Source organism: Epinephelus moara, chromosome 14 (genome assembly GCF_006386435.1).
Source record: "Epinephelus moara isolate mb chromosome 14, YSFRI_EMoa_1.0, whole genome shotgun sequence".
Taxonomy (NCBI): domain Eukaryota; kingdom Metazoa; phylum Chordata; class Actinopteri; order Perciformes; family Serranidae; genus Epinephelus; species Epinephelus moara.
Window position 1 is genome coordinate 20,360,715 of NC_065519.1, and position 27,693 is coordinate 20,388,407.

At 42.3% G+C, this 27,693-nt stretch overlaps 4 protein-coding genes across 9 annotated transcripts; 2 read left to right on the forward strand and 2 right to left on the reverse strand.

The window, feature by feature from the left end:
• Nucleotides 1–2,437: 2,437 nt before the first annotated feature.
• On the reverse strand, nt 2,438–9,104 carry prlh2r (prolactin releasing hormone 2 receptor). The gene is made up of 3 exons (XM_050062306.1): nt 9,043–9,104; nt 5,369–6,267; nt 2,438–2,764 (listed from the first exon to the last, which is right to left on the reverse strand). Exons 2-3 carry the CDS (start codon nt 6,263–6,265, stop codon nt 2,438–2,440), a joined length of 1,224 nt encoding a protein of 407 aa, XP_049918263.1. The 5' UTR covers nt 6,266–6,267; nt 9,043–9,104.
• A 6,144-nt stretch (nt 9,105–15,248) lies between these two features.
• On the reverse strand, nt 15,249–17,980 carry ccdc32 (coiled-coil domain containing 32). Its single transcript, XM_050061557.1, has 4 exons — nt 17,847–17,980; nt 17,308–17,573; nt 16,500–16,653; nt 15,249–16,026 (listed from the first exon to the last, which is right to left on the reverse strand). The coding sequence occupies exons 2-4, from the start codon at nt 17,558–17,560 to the stop codon at nt 15,837–15,839; spliced, it is 597 nt and encodes a 198-aa protein (XP_049917514.1). The 5' UTR covers nt 17,561–17,573; nt 17,847–17,980; the 3' UTR covers nt 15,249–15,836.
• A 57-nt stretch (nt 17,981–18,037) lies between these two features.
• Nucleotides 18,038–22,108, forward strand: pcmtl (l-isoaspartyl protein carboxyl methyltransferase, like). 5 transcript variants are annotated; one of them, XM_050062654.1, is made up of 9 exons: nt 18,038–18,147; nt 18,446–18,581; nt 19,785–19,889; nt 20,019–20,050; nt 20,167–20,271; nt 20,367–20,487; nt 20,582–20,667; nt 21,000–21,169; nt 21,382–22,108. In XM_050062654.1, exons 2-9 carry the CDS (start codon nt 18,464–18,466, stop codon nt 21,416–21,418), a joined length of 774 nt encoding a protein of 257 aa, XP_049918611.1. In that variant the 5' UTR covers nt 18,038–18,147; nt 18,446–18,463; the 3' UTR covers nt 21,419–22,108. The 5 variants fall into 5 exon arrangements, with proteins under 5 accessions (XP_049918611.1, XP_049918612.1, XP_049918613.1 ...); XM_050062655.1 differs by having other exon boundaries at nt 18,103–18,147; nt 18,414–18,581; XM_050062656.1 differs by lacking the exon at nt 18,038–18,147 and adding an exon at nt 18,153–18,239.
• A 1,363-nt stretch (nt 22,109–23,471) lies between these two features.
• rpusd2 (RNA pseudouridine synthase domain containing 2) lies at nt 23,472–27,662 on the forward strand. Of its 2 annotated transcripts, XM_050061672.1 has the most exons (4): nt 23,472–23,557; nt 23,698–24,159; nt 25,856–26,152; nt 26,542–27,661. In XM_050061672.1, exons 2-4 carry the CDS (start codon nt 23,707–23,709, stop codon nt 27,346–27,348), a joined length of 1,557 nt encoding a protein of 518 aa, XP_049917629.1. In that variant the 5' UTR covers nt 23,472–23,557; nt 23,698–23,706; the 3' UTR covers nt 27,349–27,661. The 2 variants fall into 2 exon arrangements, with proteins under 2 accessions (XP_049917629.1, XP_049917628.1); XM_050061671.1 differs by having other exon boundaries at nt 23,472–24,159; nt 26,542–27,662.
• The last annotated feature ends 31 nt before the right edge of the window (nt 27,663–27,693 follow it).

The window sequence follows — 27,693 nt, forward strand, 5'->3', positions numbered from 1 at the left end:
GTTTTGTTGCAGTTTAATTGGAGGAAGTTGTGACCAAGGGGGAACAGGTACAGGATGAAGAGAAGGGGACCCAGAACTGAACCTTGGGGGACACCTTGGGGGGAGAGGAGCAGTGGGGAATTTGCAGTTATTGATGGAGATGAACTGAAGTCTGTCAGAGAGATGTGATTTGAACCAGTTGAGAGCAGTGCCAGAGATGTTAAAGACGGTTTCAAGTCGGGTGAGAAGGATGTAATTGAAGGTGTCGAAGGCAGCGCTGAGGTTGAGGAAGGATGAGGATGTTGAGGTTTTTAGATGGATTAGTGTATTGTGGTCTTACTGCCACTAGATGGCACAAAAAAGTGTCCATAAAAGAGGACAACAGGTCTACGTTAAGGAGAATGAAGTATAAGTGTAGCCAGAATATGTATTTAACCCTCATCGTTAATTATTTGGTAGGCTACACAGGCTCTTTTGGTCACTTTCATTTGTGGTCGTAATTGGCACAGGTGTGGGTGTGGTTTCACATTATTTTACCTGTTCATTCACTGGCATGGCAGCTTTTAGACAAAGAAGGTGAGTGTGGGCTCCGATATTTGCTGTTGACCGTTATCACATAATGTTACTGAAATTATGTAATCACATTAGCAATATTTCATCTCATTTTGCCGTAGTTGTTCAGTTGTTTGTTTAATAAATCATCATAAAAACGCATCGTTAGACTTCAGCATGGACTTCTTTGAATGAGTCATAGTTAAGAGCCTACTCAACCTCGTAGCAGCTCTATTCATTGATAGTAGTCACTACAATAAGGTCCAGTAAACCCAAAGACCCAAGATCATTTAAATTCATTTTAACCCCACTCTGCTTTCATGGCACTTGAAATGTAACTCAGGCGCCTCCCATTTCCATAGATCATCTCTGAGATGTTTCTACCCTGTCACTGGACTCCAGCTGTGCTTAAGTCAATTGATTGAGAATGATTTAGAAAGGCACGCACCTGTCCATGAAAGGTCTCACAGCTGACGATGCATATCAGAGCAAAAGCCATTGTGTGGGGCTTCAGGGATTATGTAAGGTTGTTTGAATTTGAATTTTTAAATACAGCATGTAATCCATGCAGAGCTTCATAAAAGAGGGTGTGCAGAAAATGCCTAATGGCTGGTTAGAAGATGCTGAGAAGCCCTGCGATGACGCATTAGTCACCAGAGTGCTTATTTCCAGGTAAAAGTGACTCATCTTCTAGTAAAGCTGCTCTGAGCTGTTGGGGCAGAAAGCCACCATCAGTTGTACGAGTGATACAAATAGAACAACGTTTAAACCAGCAAAACAAACATTTGTGACAGCTTCAAGAAAGCAAGGGGACACAACAGGAACATATGTAAAATATGTGCACGCAATTTGTAAAATGCACCTGCAACAGACTTTTAAAAAGAATTCAAGTTAACCGCTTTTACTCCAAAATCCGATCATGAGGTCATAAACGTTTTCATTTCCTCAGATTAATTCGCTCTTTACTGTTTCACACAACCCATTGAACGACACGGATGATGGTTTTTTTCCACTCACCGTCTAAAAGTTGACATTTAAACATGCTGCAGATTAGGCCTACCGTTGTGTTCGTCAAATGTCACAGCTACAGCGGAAAGTGAGAGAAACATTTGGTGGCTCAAGGCCAAACTGAATGACAGAAATACATTATTTATTCATTATTACAGAAACTCGTGAACTCGTTTTATCACTTAACCTACATTGAGTGAATGCAGAGGGAACAATGATTTGAATAAAGCTGTTTATTGAATGAATATCAACAAAATAGAATAGATTACACGTGTAGTGCACATACTGCTGTACAGATACTATCATACACAGTTCACTTAAAGAGGAAAAGAGTGGCAAATAAACATTTAGATTAGAGCAGCATGTTATTATATACATAAGCATGCCATAGAGTCATAGAAAAGCTCACAAATATGAACATTTAGGTAAAAAATATAAAATTGATTGAGTATTTCTGCAACGACAAGAGCAAACTCACTGTTTAAAGTACATTTTAAGCTCACAGCATCATATTTTTCAGTGCTGAATAGATTTTCTGTACACAAACCTTCATACGTCTGTTTAGAATATAAAACATGATACGCACAAATCCTTTGAATCAAAGCAGGCTAATGTTTTTACACTTGAAGCAATTGTGTCAAAGAGACAGAGCTGCTGTGTGTTGTCGTTTGTGACCGTGAGCAGCTGTGTACACTGTGGCTGTTTTATGAAAGCCTCTGCAACGCACTTTGTGAGCTTTTGAATCTCACTGTGCTTTAAATGAATTTCCTTTCCACTCAGGTTGCTTGTCAGTATGAAGGCTGAGAAGATTCAGATTCATTTTGCAGGGAAGAATTTACTCTGCGTCATTTCACACCAGCGGATACAATTCTTGCGTGTATTCAAGCAAAACAACAAATCAAGCGTAGTTGTCTTGAGGGCTAACATTATTCACGACAGCACCCGGTAAATCTGCCACGATGGTGGTGGTGTGAAGGCGCTGCACTCTGTGTGATATTGTCAGGGTGCTTGACCCCTGACCCCTGTCCTTTCCTTTGCTTCTCCTCCGGGACAGGAAGTGGCGACACAGGTAGGACAGTAACTTTTCATGCAGTGAGGCGTAAATAAAAGGGTTGTAGCAGGCGGAGCTCATGGCAAGCAGGTGAGTGGACACCTGTATGATGTTCACGTAATTCTTCCCTAAAATGGAGAAGTCTGTGTCCAGGTCACGGATCAGATTCACCACCTGTGAAGTTAAACAATATAGCATTCAGCAGTCATCCCAGGAATAGGTAATTTGATGATGAATTCAAGAATTAATTTCTTTCTTTGTTGTCTTACAGGTCCAGTGTGTAAGATTTAGAGGCATCTAGCTACACATTCTCACTCCGACCTCGTCACATATCGACATTTGGTCATAGACCTTCCAGGTCCAGGTACAACGTGAAAAGTACCCTGGGTGTGTTGGTTGTTGACGCTCTGGGACACGTTGTCAAGTTCTGCCTGTCACATGCTTTGTCTTCTTTCAAAATACACTTTCGTTTTCACTGGAAATTTACCGTTTACATACATACATACATCTTTCAAAATAAACACACTTCGTCAGTATAACACCAGGAATTGGCGTTTTTTTGCCTTCACCAATTAACCTACATGGTTAAGTTTAGACAACAAGAGCATGTGGTTGGGTTTATGAAAAAAGAACAGGGTTTGGTGAACACTGCTCTCATGGGTGAAAGTCGATGTTTGTTGGACCCATCCATCACCCCTCCCGCCTGCCCTACTCGGACTTTCGTCACCTTAACTTTCGTGTGTCCTCCTGACGCTACTAAGTGCCAATAAACTAGAACGGTGACTGGCGGCATATAAATATTTAGTTAGGTTAAATGTTCTGTCTGTTGCTGGTTTAAGCCAGTCATATTAATATTGAGGTTATTTGTTTTCTTGCAAAGAATAAACTCAGAATATTGACACCACCATCAAGTCTGTACGATGAAGATTAAGCTGCAGTCAGAGGCAGTTAGCTTAGCTTAGCACAAAGACTGGAAACAGGGGGAAACAGCTAGCCTGACTCTGTTCAAACATAACAAAATCCCCCTAACAGCACATATAAAGCTCACCAATTAACATATTATATCTTGTTTGCTTATCCTGCACAAAAATCAAGGTGTCAAAGAAAAATTACACTTTTTCAGGGTGCAGAGTTGGTTGCCTTGCAACTTCACTTTGACTACAAGACTCCTTGAGGTCACTACACCAGCTAAGAAATAGGGGCGCATTCACACCAGGATAGTCCGGGGGACTCGGTTCGATTGGGCGGGGAATGCCGAAAAACTTCACACCTTCATTTGGTTCATTTCACTTTCACATTGCACTTTCTAAAGCGGACCAAACCGCCTGGACGTTGTCACGCAGTTACAACAGCTGCTGGTTTGGGGGGGCGATATTGGCCGATACGACCACTGACCAGGAAGAAAAAAAGCATGAGGAAGAAGAAAACCCGGCTCATCGATTGGCCAGGACCGAAAATGGAACTCCATCCCCTTCAGTCAGAGACCTTAATATATTGCTGTGGCAGTTTTTTTTTAACCTTGATGCGGCACTGATCTGCTGACTGATTATTTCCGCGTGCCGCCATCCTCTCGCTAAACAATTTAAAAATGCTGGACCGCTGGATAGTCCGTTTGCATTTCCCACTGTAAGCTAACCACACCAGGGTTCACTTGCAAGTGAACCGAGACCCCAGTTTTCAAGTGGACCAGGGTTCGCTCGTTTGGTCCGCACCAGAGTTCGAATGAGCATTCACACCACTCCAAACGAACCAAACTATCCGTGGAAGCGGACCAGGGTTCATTTAAAGTGGACCAAATAGCGTCAGTGTGAATGCGTCCATAGTCCGGCACATAAAAATTGTAAAAATTGAACAAGAGGTTAATAAACATGATATAATCTTTTAGTTAGTGATTTTAAGAGATGTTACTGGGTGGATTTTGTTACTGTTGGACAGAGCAAGCAGTTTCCCCATTTCTATTGTCTATGCTAAGCTAGGCTAACCGGTCACTGGTTAGCCTCTTATCTAACTCACAGCAAGAAAGCAAATACGTGTATTCTCAAATTTCCTTTTGTGCAGGAACAGAACATATGTGTTAGTTGGCGACTGGCTGTAGTCTTTGAAGTGTGTTCCGGTGCAACTTATAAGCCGAGACACAGGCGACATGAAGCAATGCAACAGTTGGCCTTTGTTGCCACTGGTTCATTGATGTCAGTTCGTTGTGTTGGGGCTTAAAGAATTCATGACCTCCGCCAAAGGGATTACGTTTTCAGTGCAGTTTGTTTGTCTGTTTGTCAGCAGGATTACAGGCCTGATATTCATGAAACTTGGTGTAGGGGTGGAGCACAGGCCAAGAAAGAGGGCATCACATTTTGAGGCAGATCTGAATCAGTACACAAATTATTTTTCACTTTCATCAACATTGCGAGGTAGGGCATTTGCCTTTGGTGGAGGTCAGCGCTCTCCGAGTGAGCGTCGAGTTTATTCATCGTTTCATGTATCGTGGGGTGGCTGTGGCTCAGGAGGTAGTGCAGGTCATCCACTAATTGGAAGATCAGAAACCCAAATTGCTCGCAATGGCACAGATCGATGTGTGAGTGTTTTTAAAAAAACTGAGGAGCAGGTGGCACCTTGTGTGGTAGCCTTGGCCACCAGCGTATGAATGTGTGTGTGAATGGGTAACTGTGACTCATTGTGTAAAAAGGGCTTTGAGTGGTTGGATGACTAAAAAGGCGCTATATAAGTGCATTCACCATGTATCTGTCAAATCATCAGTCTCTCTTTCCCACTCATCTGTACCTGTAAGGGGAGCCACGAGAAGGCGAAACAGAGGACAGACACCAGCAGCAGATAGAAGGTCTTCCTCCTCCGTCTGCTCCACGCAGCCCTTGCAGATCTCAATTCTTGACACGCCGTCAAGCCCAACGTGGTCCTCTGCTTCAGCTGATAGGATATAGCACAGTAGGAGATGGAGACTGCAGCCAGTGGGACAAAGTAGGAGAAGAAGAGAATGAAACAGGAGTAGATGAGGCGGCCTCGCTCCTGGCCATCCCAGAACTCCTCACACACTGCCATCTGCAGCCCTGCAGCCCGCAGGTCCAAGTGGATGGTGTGTAGTGCTGTAGGTGTGGATAAAGCCAGAGAGGACAGCCAGATCAGGACCACCAGACCCCAGCAGAACTGGCCACCTGCTCTTTTGCGGATGGGATAGGCTACAACCACGTAACGATCCACTGCGATGGCCATGAGCGACAGAACCGCCGCGTAGACAGCTGCAGACTGCATGACAGTGACAAAATGACACATGTGGGAACCAAAAACCCATCCCCGCTTATCAAAAGCATAGGATGCAGTCAAAGGGACGCAGAAGATGCACATCACAAGGTCGACAAGTGCCAGGTTGCTGATGAGGAAGTTTGTGGTGTTGTGTCTTTTCTTGTTGTGCCAGATGAGAAAGAGCAAGAGCAGGTTGCCGGAGCAGGCGACCAGCACCACGGCAGAGTAGAGGGGGATGAAGACCGGCTTCAGGTCGGACAGCAGGTCCAGGCCAGAAAAGGCAGGGGCCGAGAGCGGGGAGGTGGAGAAGAGGGGATGAGAGGAGTTGCAGCAGGAGGAGGAGAAGGTAGATGAGGAGTCAGACATGGATGGAGCATAATAGCTCATTGCTGATTGGTTCAATGACTTCGCCCAGTCCATAGCTGCAGGGGTCAGAATAAATAAGAAACTGTTTAAAACCTGCTGCATATATGATCATATTTATCTCACTGTACATCATCATTTCATTGAAATATTTGCACAATTTATTGAGCAGCAATTTGATCAAACCCAAACTGATATTAACGTCATGATAAGATACCGAGATTGCCTTACACAAAACAACTTTTTAAGCGATTTCACCATGCAGACAAATTTCCCATATCAGAATAAAATCATGGCTTTGGTGTGCGCTCCAGTGATCTCGATTGTTGGTCAGTCTTTTCTCATCTTGATGTTCCAACAAAATCAAACATGTTTAATATTATTGTGTGTTTTAGTCTTCTTGGCTCACACAAATGGTGAAGTTCAATGATGTGAACATTTTCAAGAGCCAGTAGGTGTGCTCCCTCCGCCACAAAACAGAGAGCAGCAAGCTGGGTAGACATTAAACGTGAAGGGGATTCTGGGGAGGCGCAACAACGTGAACAAGTCTTGCTTCTCTTGATCTTGGTGGAGTTGTGGAGTGAACAAGAGTCTGTGTTTAATTCATTGTGTATCTGATCCACCAACCAGCACTTATTTTAGTGGGAAATCTTAATTTCTGAAGGGGTTTACCTCTAATTCTCACCGTCTCCTCCCACTAAAATGGCACAGCTAACCAACAGAGGTTGGAAGCTAGCCGAGGTGACAAAATCCAAAATGTAAAGAACACAAAAACAGTTTATCTTTAGAGATTATATTGATGCCAAATTGACAAGCACGCTATCCTCAAATGTAGCCTTTAGCTTCCTAAGTGCTTTATCGTAGGCAACTGGACTTGCTTGAGTTTCTTGAAGACGTTTCGCCTCTGATCCAAGAGGCTTCTTTAGTTCTAACGGACTAGTTGCAGGCTTTAAACTGTGTGGGTGTGAACCCTTATAGAGTCGTTGAGGTCACATGCAAGTCGTTGACCCACCCAGCCATCTTGTGTGACCTTAAGGACTCTGAAATTCAGAGCTCACGTGTTAGAACTGAAGAAGCCTCTTGGATGAGAGGCGAAAGGTCTTCAAGAAACTCCAGCAAGTCCATTTGCCTATGATATAGCACTTAAGATTACCATGACCTGAGAATCTTCACCGACATGCCTTCTGCTAGCTTCTGTCTTGAGTGTAATGAATTGTTTATATGTTGTATTTCTTAAAGGGAGTTTGATGTAACTTTTTCCACCAGGAGCAGGATGAAAAATAATCTCAAAAGGAATCTGGTTGTAGTCTTGCAAATAGTGACCCTGCACGATCCCCTGGCTTTGTAAACTCTCAGCGTGAAAGGACTCACATTATCTTTGGATGTGTGAAGGTGTCAGACTTTTCAAAGTCTTTTCAAAGTCTTGTCGTGTGTGGTGGGCATTAGTGTCCATCTTCAAAACTCACTTTCATCTGCCTTATCTTCACATCTTACCTGCCTCTCCTCCCCACTCTACACTTCTCACTCTTTTACCTCTCTCTCTCCCATTTTTTTCCATCTCATTCTTTGGAAAATATTTGAGGTTTTCATAACCAATCATCCGTCCAATCTACGTGAGCTTCTTTTTACCTCTTCTCTCCCTCTTAGTGTGGGTATGTGCAGCAGAAATGACATCGTCAGAGTCAAACTGATTCTCAGAAATTGTCTTCCTGAACATCTGTTGCAGCACCTGTACATGTAATCCACACTGACTTCACTGATATAGCTCTTGCTGAGCAATAAGATACTCATCTGCCACTGTACAATAAAATTTCGTGCAGGAGCGTTAATGCTGATTGATAATACTTTGACCGCAGAGGCTGTCTCTCATGGGTGCGATTTAAAAGATTTGCTTCATTAACAAAAACCGCCTGACAGCAATGAAGAGACTGAGAGCGCTTGAATGGTTCTTCAAATTTGCGAGATAAAATAAACATCTGTCTTCAAAATAAATGGGATGAATGGCATAATTATTTGGCATCATCGCTGGCTGCAGTGCGTCAGTGCATAGGCATAGATTTCACAGGAGGTGTGCAGGTGTAGCTAAGGACTTTGGTATTGGCAAAGATATTTTCACCATAACTTGATGCAGAACAGGCGAAAATGAGTGCATAAAAACTCACCAGAATGCAGGAAATTAAGGACAGAGGACCCTCAAACCCCCTGTTTCATGTGTCCCCCCCTTATATTAGAATAAAACCTGCGCTCTTGCTGCATTGCATCCTCATTTTGACAGTTTAATTTGTTTAAAAAAAAGCAACAAATTACACTGTATCTACACAAAAATCAAACAATATCTATTAACAAATCCTTTCAGATCAGCCAAATTCAAACTAGTCATGGAAAGAAAAATGGTAAAGCTTCATCTGTAAATGAAAAACCTCCCCCGACCTCCTGCAGAGCATGAGCAAGTGCTTATTAACAACCCACTTAGGCTGAGACCTTCTGACCGCACCATTTGTCACAGTGTCGCTGTATTTCTCCCACTAAATGATATGAGTTTTACAGGGACAACTGGTTAAATCATGTCAAACACAGATGACCACAGAAAATGAATAGGTCTGAAACAGCTCCTTGCCTCATTGACCTGATCAGTGATAAACTGATATGCACATATTTCACACACATCTGTTTGCTTTTTTAAAATACAATATATAGAAATCACAATAATACACACAATACATCTTAATGTTATAATTAAACAACCGTTTCTTCTCTGAGATAAAATCAGATGCATATGGACAGTTATCAGAGTGCGTGCATGTTCGAAAAGTAGGAATTAAAGGAATAAATACCTCCTGAGGGATTATCAGTCAGACATTTTTTAATGACATCCACAGCCCAGCACCTGTTTGCGTCCTCTGTCCACAGGGAGTCCCACTGTTGTGCAGCCTCACCTCCTCCCTGCAGCCGCTTCAGAATAAAGTGGTGTGTGTTTTCTCTCTCGCTCACAGCATACAGTACATTTTCATGTGAGTGAGTCACCTCCAGTAAGACGGCTTGTCTGTCATCACCCCTCCAGTGAACAATCATTATAATCTCCCATGATATTCCTCTTGGGGTACTATCGCCCTACTCTGGTAATAAATAGTGAATTTATAATGACCTTGCGTTGGTTTATGGTGTTTTAATGGCATGGAATCATTATAATCTCCCTGCTGAGACTTATAATGTCACTTTGGTTTTATACAGTCGATTTATAGTGACCCTGACACATTTTATAATATCATTTCTCTCATAATGTCACTCGTGTTATCCTAAATAACTCCATTAAAGGCGCCGCAACAGAATGAAAGAGCTGACTTTGACTGAATTACTATCTTATCCCTGAATCATTTTCCAGCTGTGAGGTTTATCACAATGAGGCCACTTTCGCAGGCAAACACACCCACAAACCTACATTAGGGAACAGAGCCGAAATTGAACAATTAAGGGACAAACCACGCTCTTTCTCCAGCGGTACACATCTTAAATATTCATACAACTTAAACTAATTTCAAAATTGTGAGTCTTGATGCCAGTGCTACCCCAAAAAATAAGAGTGTGACCCATGTGAATCGCCAAGTGAGTATCTGCAAAGGGTAATCCAGGACAAAATTCATTAGCCCAGGACTACCTGCAGGGAGCAGAGGACTGATTGTGAAGATAATGAACACGTCAATGAACCCCAGGACACGGAAAATACTTAGGGATTTGTAAAGCAGGTTTTTTTTAATCATTATTTTTCTGCAAATTTGGAATCTCAATAAGAACAAACTGAAGTTTGTAACAAATAATGGTCACGGTCGATGCAGCAAAACGTAGCACTCTGGCCTGCCTGCACCCTCCTTTGCATCTTGCCTCTGGAGTGTGCCTCACGCAGACAGCAACCTCACGTGTGTCCGTCTTTTTCACATGTGTAAGTGGGTCATTCATGTCTACTTCCCTCTGAGGTCTGTTTTTTTTAAGTGTTTGGAGGCTGGACGAAGGTAATCGTTCGTAATCTTCCTGCAAGTTCCAAGAGTCTCAATGTTCAGAATCAGAATCAGAATCAGAAAACCTTTATTGTCCCTTGCAAGAAGCAATGGAAATTCATGGCAAAAAGGTATTTTAAAAGTCTTGGGTTCGTGTAGAAGTCGTCAGTTAACATGCTATCCAGTTCTCAGATGTCCAGGTTTCACAAGGGACACAGGTGTATTACTGAACAGGCTTGTCAGGCCCAGGCCAATGGGCCAAGGAGCTCAGGGGCTCCTTGGCCACAGCCTTTTCATGAAGTTGTTGTTATTAACTTTGCATTTCTTGTCAAAAGGCTCAGTCATCATGTCAATACCAGCCCAAATAGTCCTGAAAGAAAAACTCAAGGACTAAATATAACATTTGGCGATGTCACAAAACAGAAACCATCATGATATATTTTAAGTGAGTGTTTCCACCCCCTCAGTTTATCTGCAGGACTATATATGCACTGAGTTCTCTGCAATATGGGCCCTTCAACTCTTTAGGAAGCAACAACAGCATGATATACCTGCCTTAGGGGGATTGCAGGGCCTTTTATGCGTCAGGGCCCAGGGAGCCATTATGTCATAATTCTAAACCTCAGTTTATCTACAGGACTTTATATGCATTGAGTTCTCTGCAATATAAGCCCTTCAACTCTTAACGGGGGAACAACAGCATGTTGTACCTGACCTAGGGGGGATAAGGGGACTTTTTATGCGTCAGGGCCCAGGGGCCCATTGTGGCATAATCTGCCTATGACTATGAGTCACGAGACAATCCATCTTCTGAAGGACAAGCCAACTCTTGGGAGTAAATGGTGTTAACTCTTTAATCACTGCTGCTGTCAACCAACACAGAAAGCTTACAGCCCCGTTTGATCGATTTTCCTTTCATGTGTCTCACCTATGCTGGTTTGTCCTGGTTTAATTGGGTCCTGCAGCTATCTTTGATACTTGAGGAGATGCCCCAGGTGGAAAATTTGTTTCTCTTATTTTAAGAGAATTATAGGTTGTCAAATTCTGCCTCTCTCTCCAGTCACATTTCCACTTACCCAGGTCGACTCTGTCGTTGCTATTTCTCTACCTGTCCACCAGATGCCCTAAGATTTTCACCTCCCACACATCCAGCTCCTCCCTCCTGCCCTCCTGTTTCCACTTTCCCCTCATCGGCCCTGCAGTTATTTAATCAGCCCTTTCCCCTGGTCAGTTTCCAGATCGTCTAGTTGCATTCAAGCCTTTGTTGTTCTGTTCTGCCTACCTGTGCTATCTCCTACCCAATTCCTGCTACCCCATGGACTCAATACTTCTTCTGTTTGGACATACCAGTAAGGGTATGTATGTTCACCTTGACAATAACGCCCTGAACTGCAGCTGTCGACCCACTGTCCATTGCCTGCATCTGGGTCCTTCCCTTGTTGCCTTGCAGCCACTTGCATGACAGAAATGATCAACCTGAAACCTGTCACGCGTCATCAAAGTTGTTCAAACATCCCGCAGAGAAAACTATCTTTTGTCATCGGTACCTGCCAATGTTTCCCAGTCCCAGGAGTGCTGCATAGAAGATGAGTGGTGTTGAGGTCAGACCTGTGATAGAGGTGTTTTTCCATGTCTTTTTGTTGGTGTTATTACGAAGGTTTGACTGTGGCTTCAGTGGGAAAAAGCTTGAACAGTAGCTGCTGCTGGGATTAAGTTTATGTCCAGGGGGACTTATGGGGAGGAATATCTTTGGTGGAGGAGTATCAGCATCCATCTGGGCCTTTAGCTGTCCCGATGGGGTGACTGTGATTGAGATCTTGTGGGTCCTTTTGGTCTCTGTGCACAGTCATGACCCGTACTTCTAAAAGGGGGGTGATAGATTCCAGAGCTGCTGCTGAGTACAGAGGGGGCAGCAGCAACAATTTTATCTATGCATTTCACATCATTGATATTGGATGGCGTAGAGTGGTTTAATTGTCATTCACAGACCCAACCTCTTTGCAAATTGCATTTAATTGTAAACTCTATGAGTATAAATTAGTAGATATGAAACATAGATTATTGCATTGATAGTATTTTCTTTTTTTCCAGGCATGATATTAAGGGTTAAACGGTTGCTAAAGCTCTTTTTCTCAGGAGACTCCCACGCATGGATTTCTTTAATAACCCCTTCCACAGATGGAAATTAACTTTTAAATGGGGATAGGTGCCAATCATATTTTAATTTCCTGCCATTCACTGCTTCACGCTATCTACTGTCATCATCTAACCTATTGCCACGAAGCACAGCTCTGTGAGACCTCCAGAGTCGGCAAGTCACTGACTTCACTTACTGAAATCATAATAAGCATCCTCCAGAATGAGTGAAATAAATCCCACTTTATTGAGTCAAGATCATTGGCAGAATTTTTCTGTTCTGACAGAAAAATGAAAACAAATGGTGTTTTACTTTTGTGCATTCAGTTGATTTCAACTCTCAGGCCTCTGGGTCCTGGAAGATCGACAGCAAGATAATTGTTTCCCTAAGGTTTTCATGTCAAGGTCCTCAACTGAAATTGATCCACATTTTAATCAGGAGAGACCCGCTCTTACAAAAGTAATATTTATTTTCATGTGCACATTAAGTGTAACCAGTGGACTCTAGTGTTGTCTGCATTGTGTTGATATGAAGAGGCCCATACCGTGGATATCGTTCAAAGCGATCTCCGTTTATTCCTGACAGCTGACAACAAGCGCAACCTTATAAACTACAAAAATGAAGCGACACAAAATTATGTTAGCATAAAATGAACTTCTTAACATAGCTTAACAGCGCTAAAACATGGATATTAACTACGAGAGCAATGTCGCTTACCTCTCCCATGGAGTACAACAGCAACTGGGGAGAGGTAAGGCAGGAGACGCCCCTTTATAGGTGGGGTACCCCTCAAAGGTGAACGTAGGGGTACAAAAACTGAGTATCACACGTTCCACATATTGACTATGCTGCATATTTGACCCTGTATATAATCAAGGAAGGTGGTAAAGAGGAAGTGGAGGGAGTGGGATAGAGAGAGAACAGTGACTGAATACAGCATAAAGAAAGTCTTCCTGACTGAACATAAACTGAGCTTCATTAAAGATTGGAGCTGCGGCTGCTATTATTCAGATGAACAGTGTTTGAGAAAATTTTCCCAGGCTGAATTGATTTTATTCAGAATAACACACAGTTGCCGACTTATTACATAAATCCAGCTAACATTAAAAGTCTATTAATGCAACAGCACTGTGATAAATCCTAAGTGAAGGTTATAGCGTTTAGCTTTGCTGAGTCTGTTTCAGAGTTGTTAATTCAACTCTGTGGTCATTTTAGAGAATCTAGTTTGTGGTGCAGCTGAACTGTAGGTTATTGTAAAATCATGGTAAACTTAACTGTTCTCGTATTACCAGTTTTCAAACTTTTGGGGGAGTTAGTAGATATTAAATTGAACTTTTCCTCATTTATTAAAGGTCTAATGTGTAGGATTTAATGGCATCTAAAAGTGAGGTTGCAGAACTGAAACAAAAAACACAAATGGCCCTTTCTAGAGCCAGCAGTAGGCCGGCCTTTCCAAAACCCTACTCACTCCCACTTTGTCTCAGAGTGTCACTGTGTTTGTAGTCACCTTCACAGCTGAAGGGATACGTGTAGGGGAAAAACACATGGATAAACCCTCTCTGTGGCATAAAGAGGAACTGTCCTAATTTTTTGTAACCATGAAGAAAAATAGAGCTTAATTCAATTTTTTGTTTTTCATGTGTTTGTAGCACTTATCTTTAATCTGTATGTGCTGCTATTGTTTACCTCAATTTTTGTATATTGTGTTATTAAAATAGATAATACAGATATCGATACAAACAGATATAAATAGATATAAATGAAACTTACTTTTTGTATTTTCACTCTGATGTTAAGAAGCTGCTTGGTTTTTGCCACAGTTCTTGTAAATATACAGCACTACAATCAAATGAATGTGACTTTTCTAGAGACTGGAGGAGGATATAAGATTAGGATTAATATTTAAGATTCAGAGGCCTATAAATGTCTGTCTTAGTTTGAGCAGTTTATGTTTGTTAGGGTGGTCGTGGTACTTTGTACAGAATGTCATGCATGATGAACACAATGTGGTGTTGCACATGGTCAGTAAATCAGTATTGGTGCAGGCTTGCTGTCGGAGGGTTTTATAACTCACTTCCACTCCCCACTAGTTAGTGTAGAGGGGCACTCAGTGTGGCAGACCCTCCACGTGAATGATAGGGAGAGGGTGTAGGTGATGGTTTGAGAAAGGAGAGGACCTGCTCTATATGTAGATATAAAAGCTCACTCTGACCCATATACGTAGAACCAATTATTTTCCAAACACAAAAAATATTTTAATGGTGGATTTCTACTCTAAATGCACTCACAAATTCTTAGCAAAAAAATAAAAAATAAAAATTGATTAGGATGCTTATGTTGTTTTTTGCGTTCAGCTGACAATCTCGGCCCTTAATCCACTTAATCGTAAAAATGACAATAAATGGTCTTAACAGACCTTTGTTCATTTTTCATGAATGGTTAACTCATGTCAGGGAATAAAGTGATACTTTAAACTACATAGCATAAATAATTTGCATTGTATTTTTTAATCACAACTCATTTATTAAGTGTCTAATGTGTAGGATTTAGTGGCATCTGGCAGTGAGGTCGCAGAGCTGAAACCAAAATGCAAATGGCCATAGTGGACAAATACACACACATTTGTACATCTGCATTTGTAATGACCCTCAATCACATAATGCATTCTCTATTCCTTATTGCAACTTATCCCCAACACTATTGTTTACAGAAAACGAGTAACGTCTAACATGGCTTTGCAAATTTATCCTCATTCACAAAGTCTGAATCTCATATTTGTTGCTACAAAGATAGAAGTACATGAGCACGCACACACGCACAAGAGTGCCTGAGTCTATTCTAAGATTTAATTACACCTCAGCCACATATCTAAATATAACAGCAATCTTGCCTTGCAGACAAATGAACAGAATTAATTCTACGTGTTTTTATTGAAACATGGGTAAAACTTCATTTGTAAAACCAACATGGCAAAAATAATGATGTTACACAATATGTTACAGTATTTCCAGGAATATATCACAAAGCATTTCTACTCTAGATGTCACATTTTTTTGAAAAACAGAAAAATAATGTCTGCAAGATGTCATAATAGTCTCATTTACAACATGGTGCTGCATGTGGTCCATCATTACAGCTTGTATTCAAAGTCGAGAGCCATTCTTGTAACAGATATAATGGGAGTCACTACAGACTAGATGCCAATTTTTCCGCTACAGACAAACAAGTCTAATTACAAGTTCTTTATGATATATTTTCCTGGTGTGATGGGGCTGGAGGGATGGATAACAAGAACTGCATAAGTACTCAACACTCAGTTGCTGGGGATACAGAGAATGATGGCAGGCTGTAATTGTTTCTTTGACTGGCTGTTAACAAAAGCTCCAGCCAAAACACTGCTATGACATAACAGCTCAAAATGAGCGTGGGGGGTAACAAGTCACCCTTATTGACTGCACGGCAAATTAGTTCTTTCGTCAGTGTTACTTTTTTAATGCACTCATTTCTCCGGGCTGTGGGCGTCATCTTCTTCGGAATTAGGTCTCTCTCCCTCTGAGTTCTCCTCGCTCTGTGTTTGGTTAGATTCAGCTGTTTCGTTCGTCTGTGACGGCCTCAGGAGATATTCCAGCTCTTCTGCGCTGATGGCCACCTTCTCAGGAATCAGCCACCTCTTGAAGTGTTCAAGAGCACTAGGGAAGGAAGGAACATGAGAAGTCATAAGGTATTAAGGTGAGATGAGGTCTCGAGCTCTGGGAGACCTGCATTTTTCTTCCTGCACAAAATGTTAAGTAATTCTGTCAAAAAAGTAAATTACACAAACTGCTACATTTAAAGCATAGTGCAATTTCCCTTCTCCAAAATGTTCATAAGTATGGGTCAAAATTTCTCCCATCAAGTCTGTTTTTATAGATCACAACTTTTGCGTGGGAAGTGGCGTACGTCTCTTTCAGGCCTTGTTTTGTGCGTACACAATATTCATAAATGAGACCCCTGGGCTTAGAGTAAATGAAGCATTTGTTGGCAGACCAGGATCTGGCAGGACAACCCTTTACCTACTGTTTGTGTCCTGGCAGAATTATGTGTGTGTGTGTGTGTGTGTGTGTGTGTGTGTGTGTGTGTGTGTGTGTGTGTAAAACAGCACAATCCATCCCTCCCATCCTACCTCTCATCCATGTCACCTCCTTGGAAGAGCTCTGAGGTCTGAGCGTCGTGCAGAAATCTATCCCAACACTCTTTCTTAGCTTGAGACAAGGAGCGCAACATGTCCCTGGAGGTCACATCACTTGATTGGCCCTTTAATTTCTTCAGGCGGTTCTCTGCACCAAAATGTAGACAAAAAAAAAAAATGTATTTCACATCTTAAAACATTTTTTTGACATTGATGAATAGAGGGTGAGGGGTGATAAATTACTTAAGAAAAAGAAGTCAAAGGTTTTTGCTTTCAGCTTCTTAACTGCGAGTATGTACTGGTTTTTTTACTCTTCTATGCCACTAAACTGAATATCTTTGAGCTGTGGGGGGAAAAAGACATCTGAGGACGTCATCTTGAGCTTGACAAACACTGATGGATATTTTTTTTTTTACCATTTTCTAACATTTTATAGACCAGACAACTAATCAATTCATTCAATCAACAGATTAATCGACAATAAAAATAACTCTTAGGTGTAGCCCTACATCACAGTGTTATATGGTTTTGTTTCCTGTCTCCTCATAAACAGTCCATTAGTTAATTAGTATAGGGTTAAAGGATTATTATTGATTATTCTGAAGACTTAATTGATTAAGAATTTAGTCTATAAGATGTTAGAAGATAGTAAAATAAATACCATCAGGACTCCGACACCCTATCATTCCTACAATCTCCCATACAGTTTGATTGATGTTATATGGGTGCTATATTAGGGTGGAGGGAGGATAAGGTGACATGGGGCCTGCAGCCATGAAAGGAGCAGGAAGTATGCAGGTACCTAAACTGGCTATGTAGATCTCAGAGTCCTCCATGGGTTCCCATTTGGCGCTGGAAGAACTGTTATTTGTCCCATTTGACTGTCCATTGACCTGCACTGGGACTGGGACTGGTGCTGCTGGCTGGAATGAGTCTTTGAACTCGGAGTTGATCTCCGGAGTTGCCTCAGCTTGTGTCCCCGGCAGACTGGAGCAGATTTCGGTCCACAGCTCCCCGCTGGACCGGACCTCCCGGCTCTCGAAGTCGTCAATCATCCTGGTGTAGTGACTGAGTTAGATCAGAAGTCAGCATTAGTTAGCGTTAGCAAAGTGCTGCTTATGGCCTTGTTGTTTCAGCAACATTAAAGTATGTTCGTGAGACACATAGATAAAAGACAGGAAGGACAACTACGCAGATTCCAAAGTACTAAGCGTAGTAAGCTTTATTTTACATCAACATACTGAGCTAAATTGCTATCACTCTACTGTTTTGACATTTTTTATGCTTTTAACATGTTCTTCAAACTGGTTGACACCATAATAAATCAAAAACATGTCTTACCTGTGTGAAAGTCTCAGTAGAATAACCTCTATTTCCGCTGCTGCATGAATAAAGATTAAATATTAGCCTCGCTAGCTAACTGTGTCCATGATCCACAATCTTTAATAACCGATAGCCCACGTCCGTATTTAGTGTTATATGATTGGACGTTGTAACTGCCCATCAAACTGTTATGAGTTGTGATTGGATGTCTGTGGTTTATGTTGGCAACGCCGCGTCTTATTGGTCAGACGCTGTTGCGTTCAGGAAGGAGTCAGGAAGTTAGTTTCAGCTGGAGGAAACGGAGGCGAACTATCAAAAGGTAAACAATCCCTGCTGACCTCTGTGGGATTATTTTATTAGAGAGTGCTGCATATTTGAGGAGCTGACATTAGCACTGACAGCTGTACAGTGGTATTGTGTGTTTATAATGCTTAACTTGTTGTTATCGCGGTAAAGTATGAAGCTGGGTCAGCTCGCTGGCTAACTTGCAAGTGCACTTAAATGTGAATAATTGTAATGATTCACAAACCTGCGAACACTGGCTATTGAATATACGTCACAGTTACGTGTGTGTCATGTATTCAGGTTTTCAAGCGCTGATGTTCATGTCACTGCAGGGAGATCCAGTGTAGGACATGCACGGAGCGTTGCGCTTGGCAGTAGTGGCAGTCCCGATGGGTGTCATCCTGTCCCGGACCATGGCGTGGATATCCAGCGGCAGAACACATCCAGAGCTCATCAGCAGGCTGAGGGGTAATGGGCTTATGACAAGGGACCTAAGCTCTGACATTATAGGATCTTTGACTTTAAACCTCAAGGTCCACATTGTAAACATATTTTCAGTGTGACAGCTGGTGCTTTTATACTGTATTTAAAATAAACTAGGAATTTGCAATGTGGACAATAGCTAAGCAGATAATGACAGTCATTATTAATTCAGTCAGGAAAATACAGCGGATAATTTTACCTAGCTTTAAAGCTAAAAAGAAAAAAAAGAGAAACTACTATACTTAAAATGTACGTACCAACAAAAGCCTAAAATGGCATGCACCAACAAATATTCAGCAATTTCTACAATCAGGCTTCCACCTCACCGTCTGCGTCGCCAATTTCACATCTCCAAAATGTTCGTAAGCCTTGGTCAAAGTTTTCCCCATCAAGTCTGTTTTTATAGATCACAACTTTTCCTTGGGAAGTGGCGTACGCTTCTTTCAGGCCTCATTTTGTGCGTATATAATGTTTATAAATGAGACCCCTGGGTTTGGCTCCTGGTAAAAACCTCCTGAATGTCTGTAACTTAAGTTATCAGAGACAACAGGTGAGAACAGATTAGCAGCCCATCTCTGACGTGCCAAACAGCATTAGAGAAACACAGATTTTTACCAGTTTAAACCAGAGTCCATTTGTTTCAGAGAGGAAGAGACCTCTGCTGATAATTCAGCTCCTGGTAGAAACTTCCTGAACTATGAAGGCTGAAGGAATTCCAACCTGGGGAAGTTTCAGCTGGTTGCAATCTGCAGTCCTCACCACTAGATGCCACTAAATCCCCCAAAATATTACACACTGCTCCTTTAAACATCAGTTGGAAAGGGTTCAAGGTGTTTACACTTGCAAAGTTCAGAAAACTGTATCACTGAATTGTAATAAGTAAAGTTTTGAAGATGAAGAAAAGACCACATGCATGCTATATCGTGATGTTATGGTGGCCACAGTCCCACACAGTTATCAAAATGTGACTCGTATACCACCTAGCTTTAAATAATGGCCCAATACAGTGCTTTAATTCTAATTTTTTCATTTGAAAAGCCGGTATTAATTAGTGTTTTCAATCACTTTAAAAGGTAAGGGGGAAACAAATGAATGGGGAAACTGGCTCCAATATCACAGTCTTCATCCTGTACACACTCACATTTTCCACTTCAGCTCAGTGTCATTACTTCCTCGCTTCTCCTCCAGATCATGGTGTGATCCGCAGCGACCAAGTGTTTAGTGCCATGCTGGCCACAGACAGAGGAATCTACTCCCTAGACAATCCTTATGCAGACTCACCTCAGTCCATAGGTATTCACTCACACACACACACTGATCTATCAATAGGCTTTCAGGCGTTTGAGTGAATGCATCGTTTGTTGTGTTGTTTCATGAGCACAGATGTGTGCTGTGATGTGTTGTGACCTTTTCTTATCACAGGCTACATGGCGACCATCAGTGCACCACACATGGTGAGTAACCAACACTGAACTGCTTTGAGATGTGAGCAGATGTCTTAAGATGAACTATAATTCACTACTATACATGCACATGTTTGTGTGTTTTCTCTGTGGGTCTGCTTTGACAGCACGCTCATGCTTTGGAGCTGTTAAGTGACAAACTAACTGAAGGGGCATCGGCGCTGGATGTGGGTTCAGGAAGCGGATATCTCACAGCTTGTTTTGCAAGGATGGTAAGCTTTGTATAAACGCTGCACGTTTCCTACCAGTTGGCGTAACATACAGTAAACGAGTGAGTGCAGTAGCTGCATTATTCTGTTGTTGATAGACAGGACCCAGTGGAAGAGTGGTTGGCATTGAACACATCGATGAGCTGGTTCAAATGTCAATAAAAAACGTGAAAGCTGACGACGCAGAGCTGCTCAACTCTGGACGCATCAAACTTGTAGGTGAGTCAGGAGATGTCTAAGTCATGCATCTATCAAATTTTGATGTTGCACAGCTACAAAAGTATATAAAAGTCACACATGCATATGTCCACAGTGGGAGATGGAAGGCTCGGCTACCCAGACGGAGGGCCCTATGATGCCATTCATGTTGGTGCAGCTGCACCTACGGTTCCTAAGGCTGTAAGGACACGTTTGCTTTTAATGTTTGAATATAGGACAGGAGAAATGATGCACTTATTCAGTCGCATCTAAAGTCTACAAGTGGTCAGTGGTCTCTTAAAATTATTTTCTGTGAAGGAACTTTGATATGCAGAGGACAGAAGTGTCTCCAGAGTTATTATAGTTTTATATTTTTTATTAGTTTTCATTTTTATTTTTTTAAATTGAGTTTAGTTTCAGTCAGACTCCAGAGTTGGAGAATTTAGATTTCAGTTTAGTTTTAGTTAACTATGACGATGCTGTGCTGAATTTGCCTCGTGATATTTCTGTTTTCTGCCCTCTCTCTGTTACAGCTCTTGGAGCAGCTGAAGCCTGGTGGGCGGTTGGTTCTCCCAGTCGGCCCTGACGGAGGCAGTCAGGTCCTGGAGCAGTACGATCGGCAGAGCGACGGGACCTTTCTCAAGAAAGCTTTGATGGGAGTGGTTTACGTCCCCCTGACTGACAAGAGGCGTCAGTGGCCTGGGTATTGCACGAAAACACTCCTTAATTTTTCATATTTAAACCAAAATCAGTGAAGGAAAAATCACTCCATCAGATGCCCCTGTGCTCTATAGTGTTCTCTGCATCATGACTCACATCCACCTCCATCCTGTAGCTTGTTCCTGATGATTTCCATGCTATCCTTCCTTCTCTCCCCAGAGGTGAGCTCTGACTGCAGTGTGGTTGCCCCCGCAGGAGGTGGCGTTGGTGCTGCATCTCTGGGGCCCCATAGCACTCCTCGTGGTTTCACTGAGCTCCGGTCTTAACGGCCACCTGCCCCGCTGAGTGGTCACCTAGCAACGTACAAGAAGGATCTCGCTCTGTTTGCCCGACCGGATTGTCTTCCAAGAGTGATAAAAAGAGTGAGTGACGGCTGGACTGATGACCTTACTCCCAGAATCCTCTGAGTCAGTTAGAGAGCGATAAGAATGTGGTGGATGACGAAGAAAGGTTGTCTGAGATCTAAGTGATTTGCAGTAATTATGCAGAAGTCAGTTCAGCTATGAGAATAATGCAACTACAGCTGAAGGAGCTACAGTATGTGTTCTTTGGATGCTTGTGGGACGTTCAGATGAGCGGTACATTTGTGATTTTGTGTGTAATCTTATGTGAACGCTTTGACTATGGATGCAGTAACACATCAAGAGAAACCCAAATACAAGCCAAGCGAGCGAAGTGAACATTTAGTAAATTAACAAAGTAATATATATTTTGTGGTAAGAACTCCTTCTTGATGGTTTCATTTATTGTATGTTTAGGATATGTGCTGTTTGACATTTGTGTCTGTAGAGCAGAGGGGGCAGTGTGCCAAAAACTGATTAATTGAAGCACTTATTTTTTTTGGAACTAAACAACTATTGAATTATGTGTACACTTATACGATTTATTAATAAAACCCACTAAATTTACACTTAATTGTTTTCATTTTCCTACTGAAAATTAATACATCAGGGTCAGAGAGAGCAACAGGAAAGACAAGGAAGGAATGTTTAATATTTAGAACAACAGTAGGACACAGGAATTTAATAATGTTCTACAGTTAATCACAAAAATCAGAATCCAGTTTATTTGGTAAGTAGGTTTTCACATACAAGGAATTTGCTCTGGTGTATCAGTGCATTGCCATCCATCCATCCATTTTTGTCCACTTATCCAAAGCCGGGTCGCGGGGGCAGCAGGCCGAGTAGAGCATTCCAGACGTCTCTCTCCCCAGTGATGCTTTCCAGCTCCTCCTGAGGGACACTGAGGCGTTCCCAGGCTAGATGAGATATGTATCCCTCCAGCGTGTTCTGGGTCTGCCCCAGGGCTCCTACCAGTGGGACGTGCCTGGAACACCTCCAGCGGGAGGCACCCAGGAGGCATCCTGATCAGATGCCTGAACCACCTCAGCTGACCCCTTTCGACGCAAAGGAGCAGCGGCTCTACTCAGAGCTCCCTCCAGATGTCCGAACTCCTTACCCTGTCTCTAAGGCTGAGCCCAGCCTCAGAGACAGGGTAATGCATTGACATATTCGGAGAAAATGAAATTAAAAATGAGGAGGATAAAGAACATAAATTTAGAATAAAAAACTGTAATAAAAATTTGAAAAAATACTTAAAATATATCTGAATTTAAAAAGAAAAAAATGTCTTGTATGCAGCAGAAAATAACCTCTTTTTTTCAATGACTTTGAATAAATGAAAGCAAAACAACATTAAAGTTATCTTTTAAAAAATGGGATCAAGAAACAAATTTAGAGTGAGAAAAAGTAATAAAAATATTTTTTAAAATGCTACAAAAATATGTAGAAAATGTCTGAATTTAAAAAGAAAAAAATCCAAAAAAATGTCATTGTTTGCAGAAGAAAATATCCTCATTATTTTTTTCAATAACTTAGGTGTAAAATACTGGGGAAGCAAAACATTACAGTTATCTTTTAAAAATAGTTTTTACAGATTAATAATAAAATAATCCCATTTTACCCTCTGTATTACCTTACTTTATTATCTTTCAAGACACTTATCACACATAATTTTATTAATTTTTCCAGGAAATTCCACACACTTCTCACATAAAAACAAACATTTCAAAACATGAATCAAATTAGGATTATGACTACAACCTCATGTTAGTTTGTTACTCTAGAAAATAATCATCAATGAATCTAAATACACATTATGAACAGTTGGTGGCGATAATGCCTCAGTAAAAAGGTGATTTGCCCTTGAGTACAAAGAAAAAGAAGAAGAAACAGTAGGGTTTAGCAGTTCGAACTACAAATTGGGCTCATTTGGACTACATGTTTACGTCATCATTATGCGCATGTGACGAGAAGGACCCCTCGTCCAAGAGCAATGCACATGAGGTCGTCGGTTAGAAATTTTAGAAAATGTAATGCACTGTTATTCCTCTTTCTGGGTCAAACGGGAGTTAATAGTCGTGTAATTAATAAAACACAGCGCCATTGTGTTTCTTTCATTGACGTTAATTCTATTTTAAATCGTCCTTTTTATTCTCCGTGGTTTCAACAGAGCAGCTTCATGATGCAGCAGGCAGCTGTCGCCGCCGACACACCGGCGGAGGTGTTAGAGGAGAAAACTACAACCAAGGTGACGGCAGAAAGTGGCAAACGAAAAAGCGACGAACCTGAGTCAAGTGGCCGAGGCAAGAGGCGGAGAGGAGCGGGAGGGAAGAAGTTACGTCCCGGTGAGAGATACGTCCCCCCTCCGCAGAAGAGGAACCCTGGTGTTAGCTTCAGCCAGGAGCACTTCAACGAGACCTCCTACTACTTTGAAGGCGGCCTGCGCAAAGTGTGTCCGTATTACTTTGACTTTAAAACGTACTGCAAAGGTCGGTGGATTGGGAAGAGCCTCCTGGAGGTGTTCAAGAGTGAGTTCAGAGCGGAGTCCATTGAGTATTACCAGAAGGCTGCCAAAGAGGGTCGTATCCGGCTGAACGATACTCCTGTGGAGGACCTGTCTGTGGTGCTCAGGGTCAGTGTCACCAGTTCATATGGTTTATGTCTGACATACCCTGTGTTATCACTATGATTAGCATGGTGTAATGAGAATAATTCAGGTTCAAATTCAAATCAGTTGAAGTTTAAAGGCCCAGTTTGTAAGATTTAGGGGGATTTAGTGGCATCTAGTGGTGAGGACTGAACATTGCAACCAGCCGAAACTTCTCCAGGTTAGAACTGATGAAGTGTTCATTGTTCAGGAGGTTTTTACTGTAAGCCGAATTATCCACAGAGGTCTCCTCCTCTCTACAACAAACCGACCTGGTGATTTAAACTGAGAAAACACTGTATAAAGCAGTTTCACTTTCCAAATCAGTGTTTCCCCGACATCGTTTGGCATGTTGGAGATGGGCCGCTAGCACAGCACCTGCTTAAGTGTGCTCACCTTTTTTCTCTGATAACTTCATGTGTGCTCCCTCTTTATCTTTATACAGATGCTAAGGAAGTTTTTACCGTGAGCCAAATAGTCTGCAGAGGTCTCTTCCTCTGCTTAAAACTAGTGAAAACACGAAATAAAGCGGTTCCGTGGTCCAAATCATTGTTTTTTAGATGCTGCTCATCGTGGAGTGGCCGCCAACTACAGTGGCTGACAAAAATATGGAAATAGCCCTATCTAGAACCAGTGTTTGGTTTGTCCATTCAGGGCTACTGTAGAAATATGACGGTGTAAAGCAACCTTATACCATAGAACATACTTGTGTGGCAGACCCTATGTAGTAGCCTACGCACATGGCCTACGCCGTAGAGAACATTTATACCTGTGCGGTGGTGTGTCTGTGTCACACTGCAGTTGCACCTCCAAAACACTAGTCGGCGGCGTAGGTTTCTGTGCAGTGCTTTAAAGTTTAGTTGATTCAAAACACACATTAAACACACATTAAACATGGCTTAATAGAGACAGTTTCAAACACAAGTACACAAATCAGCTTCACTATAACTCGCAGCATTCACAGACAAACACGTGTCTTTATCTGGACACATTTTCCCCACAAATACAACATGCTAATGTTTTTAGCACAAGCCTACGGCATTTTACATTGTATAAATTAGCCTAGCAGCTAGTGGACTTTTCCTCTACTCATATGAAGCCAGGGACAACAGCAACATTTAACAAAGGTAACGCATATGGCTTAGGTTACAGCATAGGCTCTACGTGGACATGGAGCCTACGCTGTAGCTACGGTGTCGATTCAACGCAGAGGTACAATTCAGCTCCCTATGATTGTTATTTTCAGGTGATTTTACACCAAAGAAAATATCCTTATTATATTCCACTTCTACTTATATATCCCTCTAAGTCCTACACACTGGACCTTTAACGACACTATAACTCAGGATTAAATTAAAATCAGTTCAAGTTTAATCTAATAAAACTGGGACCTATATAGTGATATAAGTATGTTCGCTGGTTAATGATTGATTTTCTTTTACATGACCTGTAAATATGTCTCTAGCTTTTCTTGTAAATACAGAATACTTTTGTCACACGGCAGAAGTACAGCCAGAAGCTCAACAGCCATTCCTCTCATTAAAGATGTAACCCAACCAAATGCTAAAACTGATGGATTAAATGCATGTTAGAGAAACAGTCATCTGATACTGAGTGCTGTTTGGTTCCAGGTGCGACAGGAAGTGATGAGTAACTATTCTTCTTCCCTTACCATCCACAGAATAATGACCTCATGAGGAACACAGTGCACCGCCATGAGCCCCCTGTAGTCAGCAAGCCCCTGGAGGTTCTGGTGGATGACGGTGAAGTGGTTGTGGTCGACAAACCTGCCTCCATCCCTGTCCACCCCTGCGGTCGTTTCCGCCACAACACGGTGATTTTTATCCTGGGTAAAGAGCGGGGCATCTCTGAGCTGCACACAGTCCACAGACTGGACAGACTCACCTCTGGAGTGCTGCTGTTCGCCAGGACACTGGAGACGTCGAAGAAACTGGACCAGTTGGTGAGAGACAGACAGGTATGTCATTACAGCTGTGCTCCATTGACTCTAATGCAATCGTTTCCTTCATTTTCAGGCTGGTTTTGTGGATTTGGAGCTAAATGTTGTGCCTGGTTCAGACTACAGAGCCTCTGTCTGATTTTTTTAATAACCTTCTTAAGTATAGACACAACTCATAACCCTCAGCTACAGTATCAATGTAAGTTCTTCGTAGTTACTATTCCAAGCAGTGGAAATAGTGGATGGGGGAAATATTCGAAGTAGCTGCGGAAACTCTGCCCATCAAAATACAAAGAGCTCCGTCGCAAGACTCTGAGAGGACGATGTCTGTTTTCACTTTAATGCATCAGAATTGCATTTTCCATACAGTTCTAAAAAATGTCCTTTACATTTGTGCTTCCTCACAGGTTGAAAAAGAGTATGTGTGCAGAGTGGAGGGAGAGTTTCCAGAGGGGGAGCTGATCTGCGAGGAGCCCATCCTGGTCGTCTCCTTTAAGGTCGGCCTCTGCCGAGTCGACCCAAAGGGAAAGGAGTGCAGGACTGTTTTCCAGAGGCTCAGCTTTAATGGGAAAACCAGCGTGGTCCGCTGTTTCCCCCTCACCGGCCGCACACACCAGATCAGGGTCCACCTCCAGTACCTGGGCTTCCCCATACTCAATGATCCCATCTATGGGGCCTCAGCCTGGGGTCCTCACAGGGGGAAGGGTGGGCTGGTGGAAAAGAGTATTGAGGAGCTGCTGCAGGCTCTAGTAGAGGAACATCGCTCTCAGGAAAGTCTTCATCTGTTGGATATTCCAGACGACGGGATTGGGATTGAACCAGAGGCAGAGAAACACAAGACATCTGAGAAAGTAGAAACACTAGATGGCACCTGTGAGACTAAGGAAAGTGGAGACAGCCATCAGATTGACACACAGGTGCAGACAGGCTGTAGCACAAGCAGTGAGACAGTGAGTCAGGGCTGCACAGACCCGAACAGTAACAGTGCCTCACTCACATCTCAACCTACCAAATCTAGTGGGAAACAAACAGAGGAAACAACCTCTCCAGAGACAAGAGACCACCTGTGCAGTGAATGTAAGCTGGTACGACCAGATCCCACAGAGAAGGAGCTCATCATGTATCTCCACGCTTTACGTTACAAAGGACCTGATTTTGAATATTCCACACAGTTACCTGATTGGGCCAAAGAGGACTGGGTTCAGGCTGATTAGAGCCGACCTAATAAACACTTTTAGGTCAGTGTTTTGTTTTTTTAGACAGTCCGAACAGAAATCATTTAAGAAGTTTTGCTCTGAGGCAGTTTTGATTTTGCTGTGATCAATCTCTGTTGGTTATTCCTGAGTAACGTCTCTGACTGTGGTTTAAAATGCATCAAAGTTTGTCAGCATAACAGGTTTCACATAATTGAGCTTGCAGAAGTATGATGTCCTACCGGCTCCGAGCTGTTAAAGGATAACTTCGGTGTTTTTCAGCCTGGGCCCCAAGTGTATGTGTGCGTATGATTCATAGGTACAACTTGTTTTAAAATTGGTTCAGTATTGAGGGAGGCGGATGCA

Excerpts from the sequence above, each read along its gene's own strand:
- prlh2r (XM_050062306.1), bottom strand. The coding sequence starts at position 6,265 with ATGGACTGGGCGAAGTCATTGAACCAATCAGCAATGAGCTATTATGCT. Across the intron at positions 2,765-5,368 it reads TCTCGTGGCTCCCCTTACAG|GTGGTGAATCTGATCCGTGA; the intron begins GTACAGATGAGT and ends TTAACTTCACAG.
- pcmtl (XM_050062654.1), top strand. The coding sequence starts at position 18,464 with ATGCACGGAGCGTTGCGCTTGGCAGTAGTGGCAGTCCCGATGGGTGTC. Across the intron at positions 20,051-20,166 it reads CCATCAGTGCACCACACATG|CACGCTCATGCTTTGGAGCT; the intron begins GTGAGTAACCAA and ends CTGCTTTGACAG. Across the intron at positions 20,488-20,581 it reads TGGACGCATCAAACTTGTAG|TGGGAGATGGAAGGCTCGGC; the intron begins GTGAGTCAGGAG and ends ATATGTCCACAG.
- ccdc32 (XM_050061557.1), bottom strand. The coding sequence starts at position 17,560 with ATGATTGACGACTTCGAGAGCCGGGAGGTCCGGTCCAGCGGGGAGCTG. Across the intron at positions 16,654-17,307 it reads GATCTACATAGCCAGTTTAG|AGAACCGCCTGAAGAAATTA; the intron begins GTACCTGCATAC and ends ATTTTGGTGCAG. Across the intron at positions 16,027-16,499 it reads GGAGGTGACATGGATGAGAG|TGCTCTTGAACACTTCAAGA; the intron begins GTAGGATGGGAG and ends TTCCTTCCCTAG.
- rpusd2 (XM_050061671.1), top strand. The coding sequence starts at position 23,521 with ATGCACATGAGGTCGTCGGTTAGAAATTTTAGAAAATGTAATGCACTG. Across the intron at positions 24,160-25,855 it reads ACCTGTCTGTGGTGCTCAGG|AATAATGACCTCATGAGGAA; the intron begins GTCAGTGTCACC and ends TACCATCCACAG. Across the intron at positions 26,153-26,541 it reads AGTTGGTGAGAGACAGACAG|GTTGAAAAAGAGTATGTGTG; the intron begins GTATGTCATTAC and ends GCTTCCTCACAG.